Source organism: Canis aureus, chromosome 21 (assembly GCF_053574225.1).
Source record: "Canis aureus isolate CA01 chromosome 21, VMU_Caureus_v.1.0, whole genome shotgun sequence".
In the NCBI taxonomy this organism is placed as follows: domain Eukaryota; kingdom Metazoa; phylum Chordata; class Mammalia; order Carnivora; family Canidae; genus Canis; species Canis aureus.
Genome location: NC_135631.1, coordinates 34,425,141 through 34,448,407, shown reverse-complemented (window position 1 = coordinate 34,448,407; position 23,267 = coordinate 34,425,141). Strand labels below are relative to the sequence as shown.

The 23,267-nt window shown below is 35.5% G+C and overlaps 1 protein-coding gene across 8 annotated transcripts in view; it reads right to left on the bottom strand.

Moving 5' to 3' along the window:
* Positions 1-23,267, bottom strand: part of CACNA2D1 (calcium voltage-gated channel auxiliary subunit alpha2delta 1) — a 475,096-nt gene that overhangs the window by 217,214 nt on the left and 234,615 nt on the right. For all 8 annotated transcript variants that reach the window (XM_077863845.1, XM_077863847.1, XM_077863846.1 and 5 more), the window contains exon 4: positions 10,667-10,726. In XM_077863845.1, coding sequence (XP_077719971.1) covers positions 10,667-10,726 — 60 coding nt within the window. The remainder of the gene's footprint in view (positions 1-10,666; positions 10,727-23,267) is intronic.

The following is a 23,267-nucleotide window of genomic DNA, read 5'->3' as shown; positions in this document are numbered from 1 at the left end:
CAGGATGGGCTCCAGGGGTTAGAAATAGACTGGCTTAAGACTTCTTTAGAGCCACAGAGGACAATGAAACAATGCCCCAAATTTTGAAGTAACCAAAAAAAAAAAAAAAGAAATAAAAGAAAAAAAGAAAAAGCATACTTAACCAAAGTTTCTTTTAAGTTCAAAATGAAATCCGATATTCTCAATCATGCAAGAACTCAGGGAATAGAGTATCCCAGGGATCTTCTTGGTCAAACTACATGACAACAAAAATCCATTCACTTAAATTATGAATTTAAAACACACACACACACACAAACACACACACAAAGAAATAAGTCAGTATGGAAGAAGTTCTGATGATAGCATTTAAGGTCAGTTATCACACAGTCCTGATAATAGCATTTAAACCATCAAAATATAGAACCAGGATTAAACACTGTGGGAATTATGGTTTTTGAGCCTACACCTTAATGTAAAAATAATTTTGTAAGATTGGGGGACGAATAAGGAAGGTGAGAGAACCATGAACATGTTGATTTATTCACAGTAGAATGTATTCTCCTATGACAAGTCTATATGTTCTATTCAAATCATATAACCATGTTTTTGTTTTTGTTTTCCTGGTGGATGTCATGAAACAATACATGAAAAAAAGAGGTAACAGGTAGACCGATCATGATGCTCACTAATGTAAACAAGGAATATATCTAGTTGTGGCAATTAAGACAGATTTTAATTTTCCTTTTGCAGTTATCTATATCATTTGGATTTTTTAAGTAACGATCCTGAAATAACCTTATGAAAACAATTAAGGTATTATTCTTTCAGAAGGCAAGTGATTGAACAAGTCTGATTACTGTCGCTATTGCTCTCTGGGTGCTAACTAAACTTAACTAGATTTTTTTAGAGCATTCAATTTCTTATTACAATTTTCTTTTCTATGTTCAAATTTATTTACCACTCAATCCCTTCTTTCTAAGCTTTAGAATTGCATTCAGACTCTTCATTTATATTTTTATAACAAATAAGTACCAGTTAGTGGCTGTCAACCTTTCTTCAGTCTTAACACACATGACAGATGGGTCACACTGTGTCAGTTAAAATGCTCACTAGAGAAGGATTCTTTTGGATTTAGAATCCAAATACATGATCCAATTTGGAAGGATTGTTTTGTTTTGTTTTAGAGAAGGATTCTCAGTGTCTTGGCTCTCACCCCTATAAGGAAGGCACTGAGAATTCTGTGGGGAGGACATAAGGGTCAAGACTTTGAAAAACAAAAAAAGCTCCCCAGTGATACTTATAAGATCTCCAGGAGAACTGTCCATATGGTGGTGAAACATAACAAAGTCAAACAGTTTTTGGAATGTAGCAATTTCATAATTTGGGGAATATAAGAATTAAATTAGCATTTAATATGTCCCATAGCACACGAATCCTACAATTCCATGATAACTTTCTATAATATTCAGCACTTACAAGCTCTATTTCTCAGATCAGTAAGTTTTTTGATGAAGCAGAAAAAGGTATTTGTAACTGTTATGTTAAACCTGAATTCACATATGAAAACTTCACGTTTTTGTGCCACTAATTTGTTTTAAGATTTTTTAAATTTATTCATGAGATACAGAGAAAGAGGTAGAGACATAAGCAGAGGGAGAAGTAGACTCCTCACAAGGAGCCCAATGCAGGACTCGATCCCCAGATCCCAGGATCAAACTCTGAGCCAAAGGCAGATGCTCTACTACTGAGCCAACCAGGCATCCCTGTGCCATTAATTCTAACTAAAAATAATATTTGGTCTTTTTTAACTTACTGTTACTTGTGCTGCCTTAATTTTATTGTTGCTACTATCATAGACAGGCAGCACACTGCTTTCAAAATTCAGGTTTGAGGCACCCACACTACTGTGTTCCAATATTTAGTTGCTTTATAGTTTAAAAAATTTAAAATTTGTTAGTCTTACTTAATCCTCAAAATGTCTGTGCCAGAAGGGTATGCAAAGCAATATCTTCCCTATCTTATAAAACTCTCTATTGATAAAGGCCCTATCATTCCATTTAATTGAAAGTCTAAAATCTTATTTAACTATGCATCTGAAATAAATTTGTGGATACCAAAGTGCAGTAGAGCAGACTCTGATTCAGAATTTGATTAACAATTTCAAGATTATTCTGTAGAAGGGGGGCGTGGACAAAGACGGGTGTAAAGGAGATGAAGGGAAATTGGCGCATGATGTATTTGAAATTGATAGAATTTACACATGGAATATATGAGAGGTTATGGCAGAGAAAAAAATCAAAGATCACTCTTAAATTTTGGCTAAATTAACTGGGGAGAAGCGGGATATCATTTGAGATGGGATAATTAGCAGATGATCAGGATACTAGAGGAGAAAGTCATGGAAACAGCAGTTCATCTGAGCATGTTAGTAACATGCAGGCAAGACATCTAACTACAGACTCCAAGTGTTCAGTTAGATAAATGAGCACAGAGCACAGTAAAAAGACTTACGTAGAATTATGTTTAAATCCAATGAAATGGATGAGGTGTTCTGGGACAAAGTATGACATTAAAGACAGGAGGTCTCTGAAAACCCAAAATGCAGACAAGATTAGTTAGAGCCAATGTAAAGAAACAGGTACTCAACAAGAGAGTGAGAAGGAACAGATAGCGAGAAAACAGGAGAATGGGAGTAAGTGGGGTTTCCTGAAACCTAAGTAAAGAAAGTGTTTTAACAAGAAGGAGCTAGTAAGCGGTCCATTAAAATGATATAAACAGACCAAACAAATATGAAGGTAACGGAAGATGGCTCTAAGACTGGATGACAAGGAGGTACACGTGAACTACAAAGAACCATGGATGGAATGTGCACTCAGACTGGAGCGAGATGGGAGCAAAGGGGAATGGAAATATCATGAAGGTCTACATTTCTTCTGAGTTTGCAGTATAAGTGAGCAAACAAATAAGGTGCTGCTAAAAGAGGCAAGATATAGATGATAGATACATAGATACACAGATACCGATACATAGATATTTTTTAGTGGTAGAAGATACTGGAGCAAGTTTGGATGTTAATGAAAATGTAAAAGGGAAAAATGCTGATTAATTAGATGACAGTATGATGAATAAATCCATTAACATGCTGTTTTGGAAAGTTAGAAGATGACAAAAGGCATAGGTATTTGAATCCAATACTAATGTCTAATTACATAATTTTTGAAATTTGTAGATAAATATTATCCAGGTTTTTTTCCATTTTGTATTTAACCTCTCAGGTTTAAGTCTGAGAAATCTCAAAACTTTCTTCTACTTACATTTTTTTTTACTCTCAACATTATCCAAACCCCTGCTTGAGTAGCTTTCCTACATTCTGGACGCATAATATCCCTCCAGCTAAACCAGTATACTAAATCTTACGGTGGTTAACAGGGGTTCAGGAAGAGAGAGAAATGGCAAGTGAATAATCAACAGTCACTAAATTTCAGTTAAGCAAGATAAATAAACCCTGAAGACTTGCTACACCCCGTACCTACAGTCAGCAATACCGTATGGTATTACATTTTGTTAAGAGAGTAGATATCATGTTCTGTTCTTCCCACAACACACTAAAAACTCGATATTTGGTTTAATGGATTTTTGCATTAGCTTTTCTTTTTAAATGGTGCAAATATAATTTATCTAGGTTTTTAAAAACCCCTCCACAGTTAGGAAGGGAGTCATTCACCCTATTTCTGAAAAGGCACACTCTGAACAGAGCTTGGAACGCGCCGCGTGACAACCACCTGCGCAGAACCATATTTTTCCATTTGAGCAATGATGGCAAATAGAAAACAACAGCCATGGAGCTAGCAGATGCTCTCTAGACGAGGTGAACAGCCACCCAGGGACCTCTGTCAACCTGCTTGTGAACACGTGGACAAATCATGAGATTTCTAGAAAATATTTTCCTTGGTAGAGAGATAGGGCTGACAGGAGCACAGAGAGACAATTACTGAGCAACTAACAGAAATAATTATAGTGGTAGAGACTACAAAACTAAGGGTTTTTAGAAAAAGAAATGATATTCAAAAGGCTATTATTTTCTGAAAATTGTATTGCAAGGTAGTGGCAAAGACAAAATTTGAAACAGATTTGCATAATTCCAAGCCCAGTGTTCCGCAACTATGCCATGGCTGTGGGCAAATATAATCAGACATAAAAAGTGCTGCTCAAATACATTTTTCATTATGTCTCCAGTATAACTGACCATAATGTTTAGAGTAAAAAGAGGTATCTCAAAACTACAAGTAATTAATTTTTAATTTATAGTTTTAATTTGTATATATAGGCTACTGTGCGTTATGTGTTGCATACTAGACTACAATTTTCTTAGCAATGCATCAATCACAGTTCTTATCCCCAGAAGTTTACATTTTAGTGCTGAAAGTAGATAAAGGAAAATAATGTACTGAGTACATATTTGGAATAAATACTGGGAATGGGGGAATTATATAAAACAGACCACAAATCTAAGATTAGGGGAACAAAAGCAAGAAGAAATTGGAGACGGAGGGGGACACTTCTAGGCAGATACCATCAAAATGTCTGAAGATGAAGTAAAGAATAATGTCTTAGAGAAATGGCAAATAGTTCACTCTGTTTCACAGGCTCAGAAGTTTAGAATGATAATAGCTACTGGGGAGATGTTGCAACAGAACATTTAGGAACAGTAAGACTGGGCAGACAATGGAATGCCACTGATGCCAAATAGAGAGTCACCGAAACTTTTTAAATAAGGAAATAAAATGGACAGAAGGTTAGAGAGCAAATCTTTGCAGACTATGGGTTATGTGTAAATTGGGGTGATGATTCATAATGCTTATACATTTTCTTCACCTTTTTATTTCTTTCATGGGTCAAAAATTAATATAGTAAGCCCCACCTTAAGACAAATAAGTGGTGTCCAAAAATTTCAATAAAATGCCACTTAAGCTATAGAGAGGTTAATGACATTACCAAGTTGGAAAACTCTCTTGTGACAGCTACAAGTTGGCACCAGCTGTGGCAGGAATCAACTCTAGCTTAAACATCAATGAGGATGATTCCATTGCAGCCATAGATGGCTGCAAGTATCAGAACGATGGCACCAATTGCAGGAATCTCCCTATAATTTAGCAATGTTTCCATCAGCTCAAAGTTAGGACACTGTGGCAGCAGACTGGTCTGGAAAAATGCAGAGACCCACGATGTGCCTCCCCATTTCCTAAGTAAGCAATAGCTGTCCTTCCCAACTTCTCTCTCCCTTCCTGAGAGAGGGATGAAAAAGAAAGAAAAAACTTTATACAGCCATATTTAGATCTAAGTTTGCATTATCCCAAACATATTGTCATGATGTCTTACTTTAGGGGTTCTACTGTACTATAGACCATGTGACCTTGGCTTTAACAGAAATAATAGAAAGTGAAGTTAGAAAGATTATTAGTAAATATTAAAATTATGAAAAATGAGGGTGCCTGGATGGCTCAGCCGGTTTAGGGTCTGACTTCAGTTCATGTCTGGACACCTGGATATAGGCTCCTTGCTCAGTGCAGAGTCGGCTTCCCCCTCTCCTACCGCCCCGCCCTCCTGCTCATGCTCTCACTCGCTCTGTCTCTCTCAAATGAATGAATAAAAAATATTTTTTAAAAGTATGAAAACTTAAACCAGTGTTAATTTATAGGTACTTAATGTATAAATATTAGCTTCCATTTTCAATAAAAGAAACAAAAGATAAGAGCTACCACCTTGAATAACTAACAAGTTAAAGCCCGTAGTTATTACTTTCAACTCTGCTCCATTATAGTGCTCTACCTATGGACATTCATATATATGCATAAACAAACAGAGTAAAGCATCAGAAAGATGCTTCTTTGCTACGGAACTAGTTTCCCAGAATTTGGGGGGAAATCAGTTTTGCCCTGTAGCTCCTTTTCATCTAGCTTCACAATGAGAATAGATTGATAAGACTTAAAAGAAAGTAGGACTGAAAAATTGAAAGACATGTAGCAAAAACATTAAGATACGGTGTTTTTTTTTTTTTTTTTTCCAAAAGGGCAATTCAACCAAAGATAGAATATAAATAAATAAATAAACAAACAAACAAATCCATTCAGACCCTAAAATCATTTTGGTAATCTACTAAGTTAATTCATTTATTCACTAATATAGCATGCCACTCCCCCAATTTTTATCCCTAAAATGTCAGCTCTTTCACATCCAGAACTTCTACCAAGGCATATTTCAGAACAGTGTTTATCTTTATACAGTGTAACCGAAATAAATATAGTATTTTTTTACAGTTCACATATTCACAATTGTTTGTGCCTCAATCAATAGAAGTGATGCATTTTCATGGAATGAATAAGATAGATGAAATAATTAAATACATAACACCAGTACCTATTAATTTGACTCCTATAAACATAAAACTTGTAAAGCAACATTGCAAAATACAATTTGAAAAAGTGATTTTTAAAAAATATATAAAAATAACACTAAATTAGGAGAACCAAGTTAGCATGATTGACACTCAGTAACATTCAACTTCACTAGAAAAAATTTCACCTTCTAATTTAGTTTCTCTGTAAAGCTGAAGCTAAAAAAGGCTCCTCAAATGTTTTATTTACTGGCCAATTTCTAGACGTCTGTACTCAGTCTGCACAGTAACAAGCTGATGCTAATAAGCCATCCATAAAGATCCTACTTATTAAAATACAAATTAGGCATCCCTTATGTTTATACATGTGTAAGTACAATTAATATCTCAGGCTTAGTTGGAAACAAAATTGCTTAAGTTAACCAACCATTGCAATGTAATCAAATGAGATTTCAAACGCAATTGGAAAAGATCTGTTCGGTAGAAATAACAGCAATTATTGCATGCAGAACAATTAGTTTTCTAAGCTCTCCTTTTGCTTTTCCCACCTGCTCTTAATAATTTGTCCATCATAAGTGACAGGAAATGTCACCTTTAACACTGGTAAGTTGCGTGGAGACCTGAAAGGCAGCTGGTAGATCCAGTTTATTTACAAATATTGGTTTGAACTTGTAAATGCATGACCGCATAAATCTTAATCCATTTAGAGTGTTCACCCTGTGTTACCTCAATTGTAGATTCCGTTGGGAACTGAGGGCGCTGAGGGAGAGTGTGAATTACTTGGGCCTTTCCTGGCTGCCAACATTTTTAGCATTTTAGTGCTTTGTCTTTTGTTCTTGCCTTTCCTGAGATTTCTCTACACTAAAGAATAGGAAATGTTAATCAGCATTTTACCTAAGTAATATTAATGAAATTTGCCTACTTATACTTGAGGGAAGAATCAGAATATTTTATCTTTGGGAAATGCTAACGTACCTTTTAGGAAATTTTTTCTTTCTTCTAAATCATCCTAGTGTTAAATTAGTAAAGGTTCCCCTAAAGAACTATCCGACTGATGCAAGTAGTTAAATATCTTAAAAGATAAAAGGATTATAATATTTAAAAAGACGACCTTTTGGAATATGGTAGCATTTACTTACAAATTAAACATTTTTAAGTACTGGTTAAAGTACTGATGTAATTTGCAATTATTTTGTGTGGTCTCCTAAAATAAAAGGAGATTCAATGTTGATGATTTCTTGTTTCGAACCACAGATTTAAATTTGATTTGCTTTATGGCTTCAAAAGATTTGTTTATCTTTGCTGCATACTATGAATCAAAGCGTCATCTGTTTTATTGGGGGGAGAAGGAAAAAGGAAAAAGTGCACCTTATTTTTGCAATATTTGAGTGTAGGCAATCTGCATTCACATTCTATTCTTCATACAGAAAATAACTTATGGTATTTCAAAGGGCTCTTGAAATAGGAAGGACTATTGTCAAGACTAGGGATGGCTGGCATGGTAAGATAGGGAAAATATCAATTCTCAGTGTGCCAGCTGGGACAGATGCGTGTTCTGTGAACACCGCTTACAGTCCTTCCAGAAGGGTACTCAGGAAATGAGTTGACAGAGCTTTAAAGTGGACTAACTTGTTTTCCCTTTAACAATCTCTTTTGATGTCAATCAATATTTTCATAGGTCCTAAATAAATTGTGAGGTAATCTAGGGGGAAATTAAGAACAGAATTTGTTCAAGAATTCTCTCACACGCTGGTCACTGTTTGCTCAGAACTCCTAACACTTACTGAGAAAACCATTTACTTTCTATTTAACCACCTACAATTTAGTAATGGCTTCTGTGTCATTGTGGAGCCCGTTTGTCCTCTTGCCTGACTTATCCTAGCGGGGCTACTGTTTGGTACAGGCACTGAGAGAGTAGTAAATAACAGGGGTCACAATTCAGGGTAAATATTTTTCACACTTTGACATCTGACAAATAAGAATACATCTTAAAATTGCTAATGCATCATAATTTAATTGGCTTCTTTTTTTTTCTTTCTTGGCAATCCATATATGATAGGGTGCCTTACAAATGATAATGGCTCAGATACAGTAAAATATGGTAACAGCCATAACACATTGAGAGTTATTGTGTCATGTAGAATGGTTGCCCATTACTTCTGCAAGGAGAAATAAATCATGGCCAAAATGCTAATTTAGTGTTAATGACTTTACAATATCAAGGAGTTTACAGTATGTCTGGAAAAGGAACTCCTACAACCAGAAAGCGATCATATGATAATCAAATAAAACAGCACCAATGATATAAATGGCATTACTCATCCTTGCTTGCTACTTTATTCTTTACCACATTATTTCTCCTTAGGAAACTGAAAAAGACATATAACTAATAAATGACTATGAGAAATTTTGCCAGATTCCTTAAATGCAAAGAAAAGTTTACAAACAGCAATGGAATCTATATATTATGAAAGCTGATTCGTGTGAAGTTAAGGATTTTTTGAGTTCCAAGAATTACTCAAAATTTAAACTAAAACACCACCATCTGGTACTATCCCAACACTAAGTAGAATAGTTGGTCTAGCTGTATACCCGCTATATCTTTACATTGCTTTTACTATGCCACCTCTGAGATGAGAAGCAAATAGGAATTTCCATTTAATATTAATTAATCAGAAGGATATTTATTTGGGCATATTAGTTGGGCTCCTTTTTGTCTATTTGAAAACAACAACAAAAAAATTCAAGTTTGTTTTCCTTTCATCTAAAAGAAACTAACAACATTGTAAACCCGGTTCACTGCATGAGCTTACAGTCTGCCCTCTATACCCAAACTTATGTTTCTAAGTTAATCACCAATTTTTTTCTTTATACATTATGAATGACAAACTGATCTTTCCTAACCTAGCTATGATAAACAATTATGGACTAAGCCAGTATCTACATGACACCAACAACTCAGGCAATATGCCACTTTAGTAAAAGAATCAAATAGGTAATAGTCAAATACAGGCTCCAGCTGGCAGACTGACTACTGGTTTAAGAAATATAAATTTGTGGAAAAGATAGTAAAAATAAATAATATCAGAAACATGAAGCAGGGAGGACTAACCATTATCATATATCATAAGTGAATGACATATGATGGAATGTATTTTCCTTTGATATACAATATAATCATGCTTACACAAAGTAAAAGTGCTAATTCCTAAGCCTCAGTTTTGTGTTCTTTGAAACACAACTCTCTTACCTTAGAATTTGAGACTTTTATTTTACAAAACATTCAAAACCAATTTAGTAGTACAATCAAGCTGTCACTTATACTCTAGATCTATTTTAAACATTCCCAAAATTAGTTATATGGAATTTTTCTATGATCAGAAACTAGAGATTTTTACTATAAATAAAAAATATGTAAGATAAATATTTTAACTACTAAAATAGAACAAACTTTTTCACTGTGCCCCTCACTGTAAGACTGACTGATTGATTGATACAACAGACTGAAAGACTGGATACACTGATTTATGTATGAAGAGATGTATGGATGGAAACACAGATACAGGGATAGAGAAAAGAAAATGGATGGACAGATTGATGGATAGATGGATGGAATGATGGACAGATAATTGAAGGATGGATAGATGATAGAGAAATAGACAAAATTCAGTATAAGGAGAATTTCTGCTCTTTGTATAATTAGCTTAACAACTCTTAGGGTACAAGTTTATCAAAAATATATATGGAAAAGCTAATATTAGCTGGAACTTCTAAAAGTAGGCCACAGTAAAAGAGAGATTGTTTCTAGCTAAAGTGGAGCAAATTAAAATTCAGAAAGTGTAATACATTCATTCTTACTTCGATCACATTTCCTACCACCAAGGTGACTGTAATACGCGTATCACTTCTTAAAAAATCAAAATTGTTAAATGCAATGTGTTTTTCAACTAGTGTATTCATAACATTTACAATGATGGTTCAGATAATATAATGCAATTCTATTTAAATGTAATTAATTTTACAAATAACCGATTATAGGATAACATTTCAAAAGACTTTTTTTTTTTTTTTTGAAGACTTATTTTAATATGGAACGTAAGCAGGAACATTTTGACTAACTTGCTGGCCTGATTACCCAAAAGCACATTTTTTAAAGAAACAAAATATAGCCAAAATATAGAATTTTGGTCTTATAAAATCTTAAGATTGTATCATTAAAAAATGTTAATGCGATCATAACTATCAAGCACAAAATGTCACTAATTCAAATGGTTATAAAGGGGTCCTTACCGCAAAATCCTCTCTCCACTGGTGGGCTGCTTGAACCTTCTCTGCTTCCAAAGCCAAGCGCTGGAAAGGAAACATTATATCTTAGAATTCAAATGACCACGTGAATCTATACTTGCGAATACATAAAGAGCTGGGGTTTTCAAATCAATTATAAGGACATAAAAGGGAAAGAAACTCCTTATTTATGATTCATAAATTCCCAATCATTTAGTATTCTAACCTACAACGTAGATATATGTGTATTTACTCTTAAGTCATATGAATAACCTACTATTCTTGAATACCCTGGTTTAACTACCTCTGTTGTCATCAGAGGATGTGGACACCTTGAGTGCTTTCTTTTAATGACTAACATTTCAGTTTCAGAGAAAGCTTTAATAAGCAGAGTATATTCATCTTGGTAGGAACATGTCTTTAGTGAATACCTTTATAGTATGTATTTCTATATACGTAGAAAGGAAATGATATTGAAATGTCAATCAATATTTGCTAAGCACTATCCTAGGCACCTTCTTAATAGCATAATGAGGGTTGTTTGTTTTTCACCAAAAGCCATACAAATGTAGTAATTTCCTTCTTGCTGAAGTACATTGGTTCTTTCAGAGATAATCTATGATACTAAACTGTTAAAATCTGCACATCTGAAAATGGCCTTATGTCATATTCACTCTTCTATGTTAATGTAGTTACAGACTTCTACACTGATTTTTCCTTTAGCATTTTGAAAACGTTATTCTGTTAAGTACAGTTGGAGATAAAATGTCTGTTGTCAGTCTGCTAATCACATTTGGTAAATAAATTCTATTTTTTTCTTTCTCTAATAGCTTTCAGATTTTTCTCTTTGAATGTCTCGGTATTACTATCATGTTGTCTATGTGATAAGCTTTTACATTTAGTGATGAAGAACACAGATCTGAAACCAGACTGCCTGGGTTTAAATATGAACCCTAGCTGTGCAAACCTGGGGAAAGTTGAAACTCTTCTGTTTTCTCAGGTGAATAATGTCAAAGTAGGCCTCATGGATTATAGAGAGGATTAAACAAGGTATAAACTGTGAAGTGCTTAGAACAGTGCCTGGTAGACAGAATAATAGATGTTAGTTATCTAATTTAACTTAGATAATTATGATTCTATTTGCACTTTATGTATCTTGGAGAAGAAGATGGCTCAATATTGAGCAGCTGTGGCCTGCTCCCAACACAGCTATAAGTTAGTGGCAGAAACACAAAGGATGTAACAGTAAATAGAATAAATATAAATATTAAACTAATTTTTAAGAGACGGGAATAATCAGGTTAGGTTTCAGGAAAGTATAAACCTTGTAGTGGATTACTAGTTCATGTTTTGATCTCTCACTATGAACTATACTCCAGTGAGTGCTCTTCCAAAGTAAATCCAGACTGCACTAGATAACAGAAACATATCTTCATGTCAGTTTTTACATTAGTTACTGAGTTCAATCCCCTGTTATTTAATACCATAATCTGTTCACTTACTAAACTATTAAGTAGGTATTACTGATCACTATAAAATACTGTCTAATAGGAGATGTAAAGTTAAGAATTCCTGAACTGAATTTAAAAGAAAAATTCTCCAGTGTGTTCGACATGACAATGGTTTCAGTTTCTCAGCCACTAGGCAAACATAGATTAAAAGGAGAGCAGTAGGGGCACCTGAGTAGCTCAGTCAGTTAAATATCCAATTCTTGCTTTCAACTCCGGTCACAATCTCAAGCCCCATGTCAGGCTCCCCACTGACTGTGGAGCCTGGTTAAGATTCTCTCTCTCCCTCTCCCTCCTCTCTTTCTCTCCTTCGCTATCACAAAAAGATAAATAAGTAAATAAATAAATAAATGAATAAATAAATAAATAAATAAATAAATAAATAAAGCGAGCTCGTAAATGTTAGAAACTGGACCAGGGAGAGTAACCAAAAGATGCTCTCTATTCCTAACAAAAACAAAAAGCTAACTATAGTTAAACCAAGGGAAAAGCATATGCCTTTCAGTAATATTGCAACACAACAATTCTGAAAATTCAAATTCAGTGTGAAGATGTAATAAAAGGTGCATAAAGTGACAAATTAAGTAGAAATGGAAGTAATGTCTTTGTAGGAAACCTTTAGGATGAGAAGATAAGGAAAGAAAAGACAAAATGAGAAAATCAACAAGAAGGCATATTCTAGACAAAATTCAGAATCCAACTCTTCATTTTTAACAGTCAATACAAGACCAGCTAAAGGTTCATATGTATACGAAAAATAATAAACTTAAGCTTTTTGAGAATTTAAACAAAATACTGGGTAAAACATACATCAATTAAATAACGTTTTTGACTAAGAAATATTAGAACTCTAAAATGTCTTTATGTCTTAGAAAACTAATATTAAGGTTTTCCCTTGCACAACACACACAAGGAAGATGCCATCCCCACAAACAAAACACACTGGGGGACATTCTCACCCACAGAGGCATACATGCTTTTCAAAGCTCCAGTTCTAACTACCACGTTGTTCTCTACTCTGGAGAGCATGAGAAAGTACAACGTCATTGATCTGACCCAGAATCACTGGCTTATGATATGAACATAATCCATGTTTAACAAACCATAATGACAGTAATTATCACAGTTAATTATTTCTAGAAAAAAAAGAAAGGTTAAGAAGGGATGAACAATGGTAACAAACTTCCAGAAGAAAATTCTCCTAGGAAGAGATCCAAATCAGCTTTATTTCCTTATTGTCTATATTGATACCCATATCTATCTATATGCAATTTTTTAAACCCTAATTTTATGAAGCAATGTCACTGCAAGATTCTGAAAGACGTAGTTATATATGAGAAAGAAATGTATACTTTAAAAGCTTGGTATGAAGCTTAAAAGTTGCTAAATTTTATAGCCCCAGCTTAGAAATCTATAAATACAGAATCATGAAAATGCTCTACTGGGATCCCTGGGTGGTGCAGCAGTTTGGCGCCTGCCTTTGGCCCAGGGCGCGATCCTGGAGATCTGGGATCAAATCCCACGTCGGGCTCCCAGTGCATGGAGCCTGCTTGTGTCTCTGCCTCTCTCTCTCTCTCATTGTGTGCCTATCATAAATAAATAAAAAAATTAAAAAAAAAAGAAAATGCTCTACTATTGACTTCTTTGTTCATGCAAAAATTAATGAAATATTTTTTATGCAGTGAATTCATAATAAAGCATAAGACTGAACTTTACACTTAACGAGGCTATCTTGGGGATGAATAGAAATAGTTGCTGATGGTGCTCTTCCTTGTGGCATAAGACCAGCTAGCCACATCTTATAGAAAGCTGACATGTCTTTTGGACACTTCAAGTCCTTAATTAACTTCTATTCTGGTCAAGTGACATTTTATTTTTAAAGCCAATGATCTACTGTTAAATGCCATGGGCAAATTGTGTTAAGACTGATAACATTCCTACCTAATAAAATGTGAACATTTGCTCAGGATAGAACTATAGTTATGGCTAGAGTAGCCATAACTGGCTACATAAGTATATCCTGTAACAATAACTTAATTCAGAATAAGGAAAATATGTTTTTTCTTAATTTATGATACAGTTTAATCTATTATCAAACCTTAAAACCAAACCAAGTAAAGATACAAAAGACCCAACTCAGCATAAATACCTATGAGAGAAAATGGAAACTTAATTCTGTTCTTAAGATAAGCCAGATAGATTCATTAAATGGCTTTATCATAAATGAAACAGCATACGTGTATATGAAAATTCTCTGGGCATAGAATGATAAGTATACATACATACAATGTCACAGATGTATAAATAATGTATACATCCCTACCTACCTATTGGTTTGATCATTTAAAACAGAAAACCAACTCAAGACCAATTTGAGGGGAGCCCTGGGGGGCTCAGAGGTTTAGCGCTTGCCTTCGGCTCAGGGCATAATCCTGGAGTCCCAGGATCGAGTCCTGCATCGGGCTCCCTGGGAGGAATCTGCTTCTCCCTCTGCCTGTGTCTCTGCCTCTCTCTCTGTCTGTGCCTCTCATAAATAAATAAATTAAATCTTAAAAAAAAAAAAAAGACCAATTTGAAGACTCCCAAGTTTAACAAAATGGACTTGAACTTAAGTCTTCTAACTCTAAAGCCTGTGTTCATACTACAAGACCAATATTTAGTCTCCCTTAGACCCATTACAAATATTAACATCACCAGATATTCAGATAATATAGAAAGATATAACAGTATCAAAGCCAGAAACACTGGTGGAAAACTCAGGCTAATGGAAAATTCCCAGAAAATTTTTAGAAATCGCTGAAAACAAAAACAGCACAAAAAAATCCTATGTCCACTGAGGAACTGTTTTTACACAGGTCTTGCCTTCAGATCCTGAGAGAATACTGCTAATCAGAGAAAAAGCTTTTGATATGCAGTGATCTGTAAGAAGAAGAGGAAGAGGAAGAAGAAACAGAAATAAGAATGGGAGAGGTTTATCAGAGCAGAGAAAGATCAGCTTCCTTGAAGGCCTATTCATTCCCCACCCTCACTTACTGTCATATCCTTATCTCTTCCACTAGCACCGATTTCTGTCAGGTGATATGAAAGTCTAATAAAAGCAATATAATTATACAGTGTATACTGAAATAATTCTATCATTCTCCTTAACAATAACACCTAAATATATTTTCTCTTGGAAATAGACTACTTTCCCAACCCATATCCTATATGCTTCTTAGATTGCATGCTAATTGCAGATCAAAAATAAAAGTTTCCTGAAACTTTTAATTATAAAGAATTTTCTTTTAATAATAGCTTTCAAAGGAAACCTTCAGGGATCATCTGACCGTTCAGTTAGACTCCAATAATGTCGCTATTCATGTTAATACCAAGAATGGCTTAGAAACATCAGTCAAAGAAACATCTCTAATCCAAAACAATTTCTTTGGCTAGCGTATGTCAAGATTTTTCTTTCTAATAAAGAGGCAACAGATATACACAATAGCCTAAGTAAAATATGCACGTTAATGTAATTAATGTATAAATAGTTAACACCCAAGAAGGATTAACCATTTATTGTGTAATGCCCACGTTGACAATTTTTTAATTACTCTAATGAGTTTTGCTTTTTTTCACCGAATGTTCTTAACATATCAAAAGAATCAGGATAATCTTTTGAATGGTCTAACAATACCTTCTGAAAATAGCAGACTTGGGTGAATGAACAGAGAAGTACGTTTTGAAGAAAAGTGTACAGGTACAAGCAATTACTTTGGAGGTGTAAAATTATAATGGGCAACCCACTTTTCACTTAAACAGATCTGGTTTTCACTCCTAGTGCTGCTATTCACTAATTAATGGGATTTTAGGCAATGGGCTTAACATTTTTCAGCATCTAAGAATAATATCTATCTTTACATTTTCTATTTGTATGCTAAATATCTAGCACATTATAAACTCAGTGGTTTGCTTCTTTTTGAATCTTGTAAATGGAACTTCATAGAATAGCCTGTTAGAACTATAATCACTGATGACCACTTCAACATGCATATATATGAGTGAGATGACTGTAAGCATCTTAATAGTCCCTACATTTCACTGATTTTGCCCTACATAAAAGCTCTTGCCTATAGGACCGCACAATAGTCCAAAAACAATTCAGGGAATATAATGGTTTAATATAGCAGACAATAAAATTAGCTCAATTTTATTGTATTTTATTATTACCATAAACACAATGAGAAAAGAGAGATCGTTAATGTTCTGCTTTCTCGCCTTATTTCCTGAAATATTAAAAAAGGACAGTGAGGTGTAACATTTCTTTAGCATTCTTCATTCTAGTGAGAAATTGTGAAGACTTCAAGTAGACAACACCTGACTTCCGTATCTAATATAGTGTTGCATCTAAAAGGTTAAAAAAAAAAAGTACTCTTCCCTTTCCAATATCCTTAACCAAATGAGAAACAATGTGGTGTTTCTTTGATTCACATAAAACAATGCATAAATGTTATTTAAATTTACATAAATATATATGCCCAGCAGAATTCTATAAAAAACTTTCAGGCAACTTGCTATATCCTAGTGAACCACGATACCACTATGAAAATCTTAACATGGAGAAACTGCTTTATATGTGTTTTTTAAATCACATCTATCTTACATATTACTTAAAAACATTTCTATAAAGAAACATTGGTATTTTGACAAAGATCTATTAGCTAATGAAGTCAGGCTGGAAAGTGGGATTTGATATTAAAAGGTTATTAAATCTGAATAGGCTAACCAGGACGAGTTAAATATGGCACCTTTCAACACTTGGTAACTGCGATCACTACGTAAATATAGAGTGTGTTTACTTGCATTCAATAAATATTTACTAAATACTTGCTAAATGGAAGTGTCAGGGAGTAAAAGTATAGCACACAGTCCCTGCTTTTTAAAGGTATTTATATACACCCACATATCATATACTATAAAACTAGCACATACACACACATACCCACAAACACACACAAACACATCATATGATCAGTGTTTGGCAGATGCTTTCCTAATGGTTAAAATACACATGGTTTGTTTATTTTACTTTATTTCAGTGGAATTTGCCACATGAAGAACAAATTTTTTAAAGTACTGGTTTTATCAAAAATGGAAATACCTCAAAATTAAGTAATGGGAAAGATTCTAAAAAGTGTGTATTGCTGGCCAATGACACTTTTAGCGACAGGTCTTTTTATTTGTTTGATCTGGGGGGAGACTAAAAATATTGAAAAGCATAGAAAAAAATAGTCTGAAATCCATTAGTCAAAATTCATCTTTATCTTTTTTGTGTGTTTGCTTTGAAATTTTTCATATACAAACTGAAAATTACAAGTAACCTTGAAGTTCTCCTCACTCACCTCCCGTGACCAAGTGCCCTACTCAGAGCAATCTCTATAATGAATTGGTCTGTATCCCTGGCATTGTTCGGCATGTATTTTTTTAATAATGTAAATGTTATCTGATGTTGACACTGTTGATTCTTCTTTCTAATTAATACATGTGTGCAGATTGAATGCCAAAGAGAAACTCCACCTGCTTCAAGGGGGTAGGGTGGGGGATGATTTGTCTAACGAGAAACCCATTATCCTTGCAAGGGATGCTTTACACTGAAAATGAGAACCAATTAATGCCAATGAGTTTTGAGAAATGATTTGCTAAGAGTTTTAGAAAGTAAAGATAATGTCTAGAGGAGAGAACAATGTTCAGGGAAACAAAGCTGGAACTATTTCTAAGACCACGTTTTAGAACCAAAACTCTGTGCATTTAATGAATCTTCATGATCAGAACACATTTATTCCTTCTCTCCACCAAGGGACCATCATTCCTTCTACACAAGAATTATGTATGCATTTTGAAAGAACCCAAATGAACACTCAAGCAAAACTACTTATCCAGAGATGTCGACTCCCTGTCACTATGGAGCTATGGGTTACTAAGCCCACGTTTACAAAGATAACTAAACGCTGTTTTTATGTTTTACTTGTGCTTGCTTAAAATACGCTTTTGCAGACTTTCTGCTTTTGTTTAATGACATGAAACATGAGCACATAATTATAATCATTATCTTTCTTTTTCTCAACCTCACTTTTTTCTAGCAGAGCAATCTCAAATTGATCCCAAGACACAAAAAAATTATTTTTAATAAAACTCTATTTTAATTTAGAAAAATATATCCAATGACTTAAAAAATTCCAACAGACCCTGGTAAAATATCTTAGCACAAGCCCATCCATTTGAGATTATGAAGGAGGAAAAAAAGGAGTTTATCAGCTCGAGTATTGTTTATTAAGAGAAACAGAACAGGTTACATAATATGTGACTTTTAATACATACTTTGATTACAATTATTCATAAAGTATATACTCTTATTATTTATACCTATTCAAATAATTTAAGACTTCCGTAAATACTGGAATTATGACATAAAGAAATTATGAAAATTAATAGTAAAACGTTCCTTTGTAATTATATTAAGCCAAATCCCATACAAATCTTATACTGCCTAAGATGCAAGTAAGGCTACAGATTAATTCTTTTTTGATAGCCTATCATTTTCTTACAATTGATTTGATTTCAGGTTATGTAAAATAAAAGTTTCATAATACAAACACTATTTCTCTTCCAGGCCCAAGCTTCAAGGGAATATAATGTATGCAAAACATATAAATAAAAGCTGTTGAAATCAAGCCAGTCATCGTTTATTCTTCTATTAGTGGGTCCAGTGAAAAATAAATCTTTTGGAGCATGCCTTCTGGATCATGTTGTATAGATTTCAGTCTGGATGTGCCATATTCAGAAAATGCCTTTGAAATTAACCACAAAGCTTCAAGTCTAATCTTTGGAGATGTAATTAGCTCCAAATAAATTGGCAGACTCTTGGAATACAGAAGCCAGGGTAAAGGAGATGTCATCTGGTAAGAACAGCAAAACTCCTTTTAGTTGTCGTGAAAGTAAATAATATACAACTGGTAATTGTCATTACCTTTCTTTTCTTTGGCTCTATAGCACAAAACAATAAAAAAAAAAAAAAGGTTGTTCAATTGAATTAATTTCTTTTTTAAAAGATTTTATTTATTTATTCATGAGAGACACAGAGCGAGAGGTGGAGACACAGGCAGAGGGAGAAGCAGGCTCCACGCAGGGAGCCTGATGTGGGACTCGAACCCGGGACCCCAGGATCACGCCCTGGGCCAAAGGGAGGCACTCAATCGCTGAGCCACCCAGGCGTCCCAAATGAATTAATTTTCTATATCAGCTCTACACACTGATACCTGCAAAGAATCAACAGATGAGCTTGTTCAACACACCCCATACAAACCCACTCAATCCCACGGCCATCCAAAGATTCTGATTTCTATACCTGGTGTCATTACCAGAAATCTCCATGTTTAATATAGTCCGTCCACCTTTTCCTGGGACTAAATAAACCTTGCAAACCCTTCTCTAGCAGGTAACATTTTTAGCTACATTAGACATATGGATTTAATTACTCTTGGAGAAATCCTGTTCTAAATAGAGGAGTATTTTAATGAAATCAACAAAAATAACCCACTGCCCTTGATTAGTCCCACACAATGCTGTACTCATCCTCCCTCGCCTCAACAGCCCGGAAATGTGAGTTCATTAGGTGTCAGATACAGCTCTTTCACATCTGTACACCTCCAACATCTCACACAATGTGTAGTAGGAGGAGACATTCATTTGAATGTGTATGAAAATATGGAAATAATCATTTCCAGTATTTTTGAGATTTTATCTCAGTTGCAACAAGACTTATAACTAGGTTCACTAAATTATCATCATTCATTATCACAATACTTTGAGAGGCTACAAAAATTGTCTTCCTATTTGACAAGCATCTTGCTGGACAAATTCATCACTACCTAATTCTCAAAAATTGGGCAGCCCCGGTGGCCCAGCAGTTTAGCACCTGCCTTCGGCCCAGGGCGTGATCCTGGAGACCTGGGATCGAGTCCCATGTCAGGCTCCCTGCATGGAGCCTGCTTCTCTCTCTGCCTGTGTCTCTTCCCCTCTCTCTCTCTCTCTGTGTGTGTGTGTGTGTGTCTCTCATGAATAGGTAAATAAAATCTAAAAAAAAAAAAAATTAATTCTCAAAAATTGCTGAATTAATTCATCATCACCTAGTCCTTAAAAATATTAGAATTCGGCTGTGGATGTGGCAGGGATCCAGGGCAATCCATGGGATCCTAGAATTAATCTAGGATCAGTTGCCTTATTCTCTAAATGTTGAACACCAATATAGCTTCAGAAACCCAGGAAAGAATCAGTGTGGAGAAGGAAGAGAATCAGTGTTCCAGAGGGAAAGAAAACAGCAGCAAGACAGTTTCTAAAACTAGTCTAGGGGATCCCTGGGTGGCGCAGCGGTTTGGCGCCTGCCTTTGGCCCAGGGCGCGATCCTGGAGACCCGGGATCGAATCCCACATCAGGCTCCCAGTGCATGGAGCCTGCTTCTCCCTCTGCCTGTGTCTCTGCCTCTCTCTCTCTCTCACTGTGTGCTTATCATAAATAAAATAAAATAAAATTAAAAAAATAAAAAATAAAAAAAATAAAACTAGTCTAGCCCTATTCCTGCTGATAATCTGTTCCAGGGTCCCACACAGTTACAATAACAAACTACTGCCATGAGGAAATCACATACTCAGGTAATACATCTCCTCAGGTGAGAACTGAATTCTTTGGAATACATCATGTTAACACTTTACCTACCAACAAATTGCCTACAAATCTATCAAATACCAAATCAAAATTGTCCTAATTTGCTTATTTTACTTCCCTATGTGACCTCATAATTGCACACACATCTGCATTTGTTTTTTACTACTGACAACAGAAGAGCACAGTATAGTGAAATTAGCCCTAGCTCTTGCTACGCATGTGACCAGTTCTAACTTAAATACCTTTTACCTCAATTTTCTAAACTATAAAATGACGATTGTATTGTAAGGGTAACTGTAAGGTCCTCAACAAATGGAAGCTACAACATATTAAAAAGTGAGGTACATGGGATCCCTGGGTGGCTCAGCAGTTGAGTGCCTCTCTTCGGCCCAGGGCCTGACCCTGGAGTCCCGGGATCGAGTCCCACGTCGGGCTCCCTGCATGGAGCCTGCTGCTCCCTCTGCCTGTATCTCTGCCTCTCTCTCTCTCTCTCTGTGTCTGTCGTGAATAAATAAATAAAATCTTAAAAAAAAAAAAGTGAGGTACAAAGAAGTGACTAAAATTATAAAGTTAATAAGCTGAAAATCTTGAAGCTGTTATCAGTGAGAAACATTATACACATTTGACTACTTCAGGGTGAAAAATCCATCTTAAACTCTGTAATAAAGAAGGTCATCAACAAGGAAGACAGAGGAGTCTGCAGGGTGGGAAACAGATCTGCTTGTTGCCCAGGTTTGCTGGTGGGCTCCCTTTGGGAGATGAGGGTCCCAAGCCAGGGCTTCTCAGCTGTAGAACAGCCCAGTGCACCCGGGCTAGTGAGCAGCAACCCCCCCCCCCAGAGGACCTGGCGTAACTCGTGTCAACCAGCAGCTCACGCAGTCTGCTGTGCTGGGAGCCATCCGAGCCACGGGGTCGGCCCCGAGGAGTCTGAATTCCTGAATTTGTGGCCAGCTGGCGGGAGCTTGCAGAAGAGTGAAAATCTCCGAGCTTCTGCGTTTCTCGCCCCGCCACCTCTGGTTGAGCCGCTTCCACAGGAACGGTCACTGATCCACCTGCATACCTTGCACTCAATGCGCTGGCATTTAAACGATGGCATATTTATTTTATCCTCCGGGCTTAAGCTGAGCATGCATCTTCGCCCTGCCTCAGAGTCTTGATGTCTCTAAAACTGTGCTCCTCAAAGTGACCCCAGACCGACGGGGCAACATCACCTGGGAACTGATTGGGTGAGCAAAGTCTTGGATCCCACCCTAGGCCTATGGAATTAGAAGCTTGTGGGGCGGTCCCGGCAATCAAGGGTACAACAAGATCTCCTGGTGATTCCACTGGAGACTCAAGTTTGAGAAGCACTGCCCTAAAATAAAAATCCACAGCCTTGTTCAAGCACAAGTTTCTGTGATCTTAACATCAAGCTCTTACAGCTGTGAGACAGAAAACAACGATTTGCTCTTAACTCCCTTTTTTGACAAATAAACCTGGTGAATCAGACTTAGTGGAGATGACCAGGTGAAGCAGAAGTCCCTGAGTGAATTGGTTTCTATTCAGAAGGTTAATCATGATTTAGAGTCTGACCAAAACTTATGAACTTTGAGACAATTAACATTAACTTCAAAACAGTTAAAATAATAAGAAAAATTGGGGATCCCAGAGTGGCTCAGTGGTTTGGCGCCTGCCTTTGGCCCAAGGCGTGATGCTGGAGACTGGGGATCGAGTCCCACGTCGGGGGAGTCTCTGCCTGCCTCTCTCTCTGTCTTTCATGAATGAATAAATTTTAAAAAATCTTTAAGAAAAGGAAAATCGTATTTGCCTTTTTGACAAAACAAACGCAAAATGTTACAAATGCAATATTAAATGTATATTGAAACCGTAGAAATGTTATCGAATCCTGAAGAAAACGTCCTAAAAATAACTGGCATTGATAATATTGCATTTTATAACTTTTTAAAATTTTATCTTTTTATATTTCTTCTTTGAAATACATTATTGAAACATACTACTCTAAATTATAGCCTTTATAATTCCTTTCTTCCCTCCTTCCTTCCTTCCACTCTTGAATACAGGACACTATGAGAGCTCAAACTTGCTTAGTTCTTGGGAGCCCACCACTTAAATCTACAAGCACTTGTGTAGGTTGCAGGGTTTCATTTTGTTTTCAATAGGTTAATTGTCAAATAAAGCATAAGGCACAAAATTTTATACAAGGTAGAAAGGGGAAAATTACCATAATAAGAAAATACTCAAATCTTTGTAGGAACCAGGTAATACAAAAGAACTGATATAAAAGAGCAACCACTTTAAAAGAAGGAAGAAGGGGTGCCTGGTTGGTTCAATCGGTGGAGCATGCAACAATTGATCTCGTGGTTTCGAATCCTATGACAGGGGTAGAGATTACTTAAAAAAAA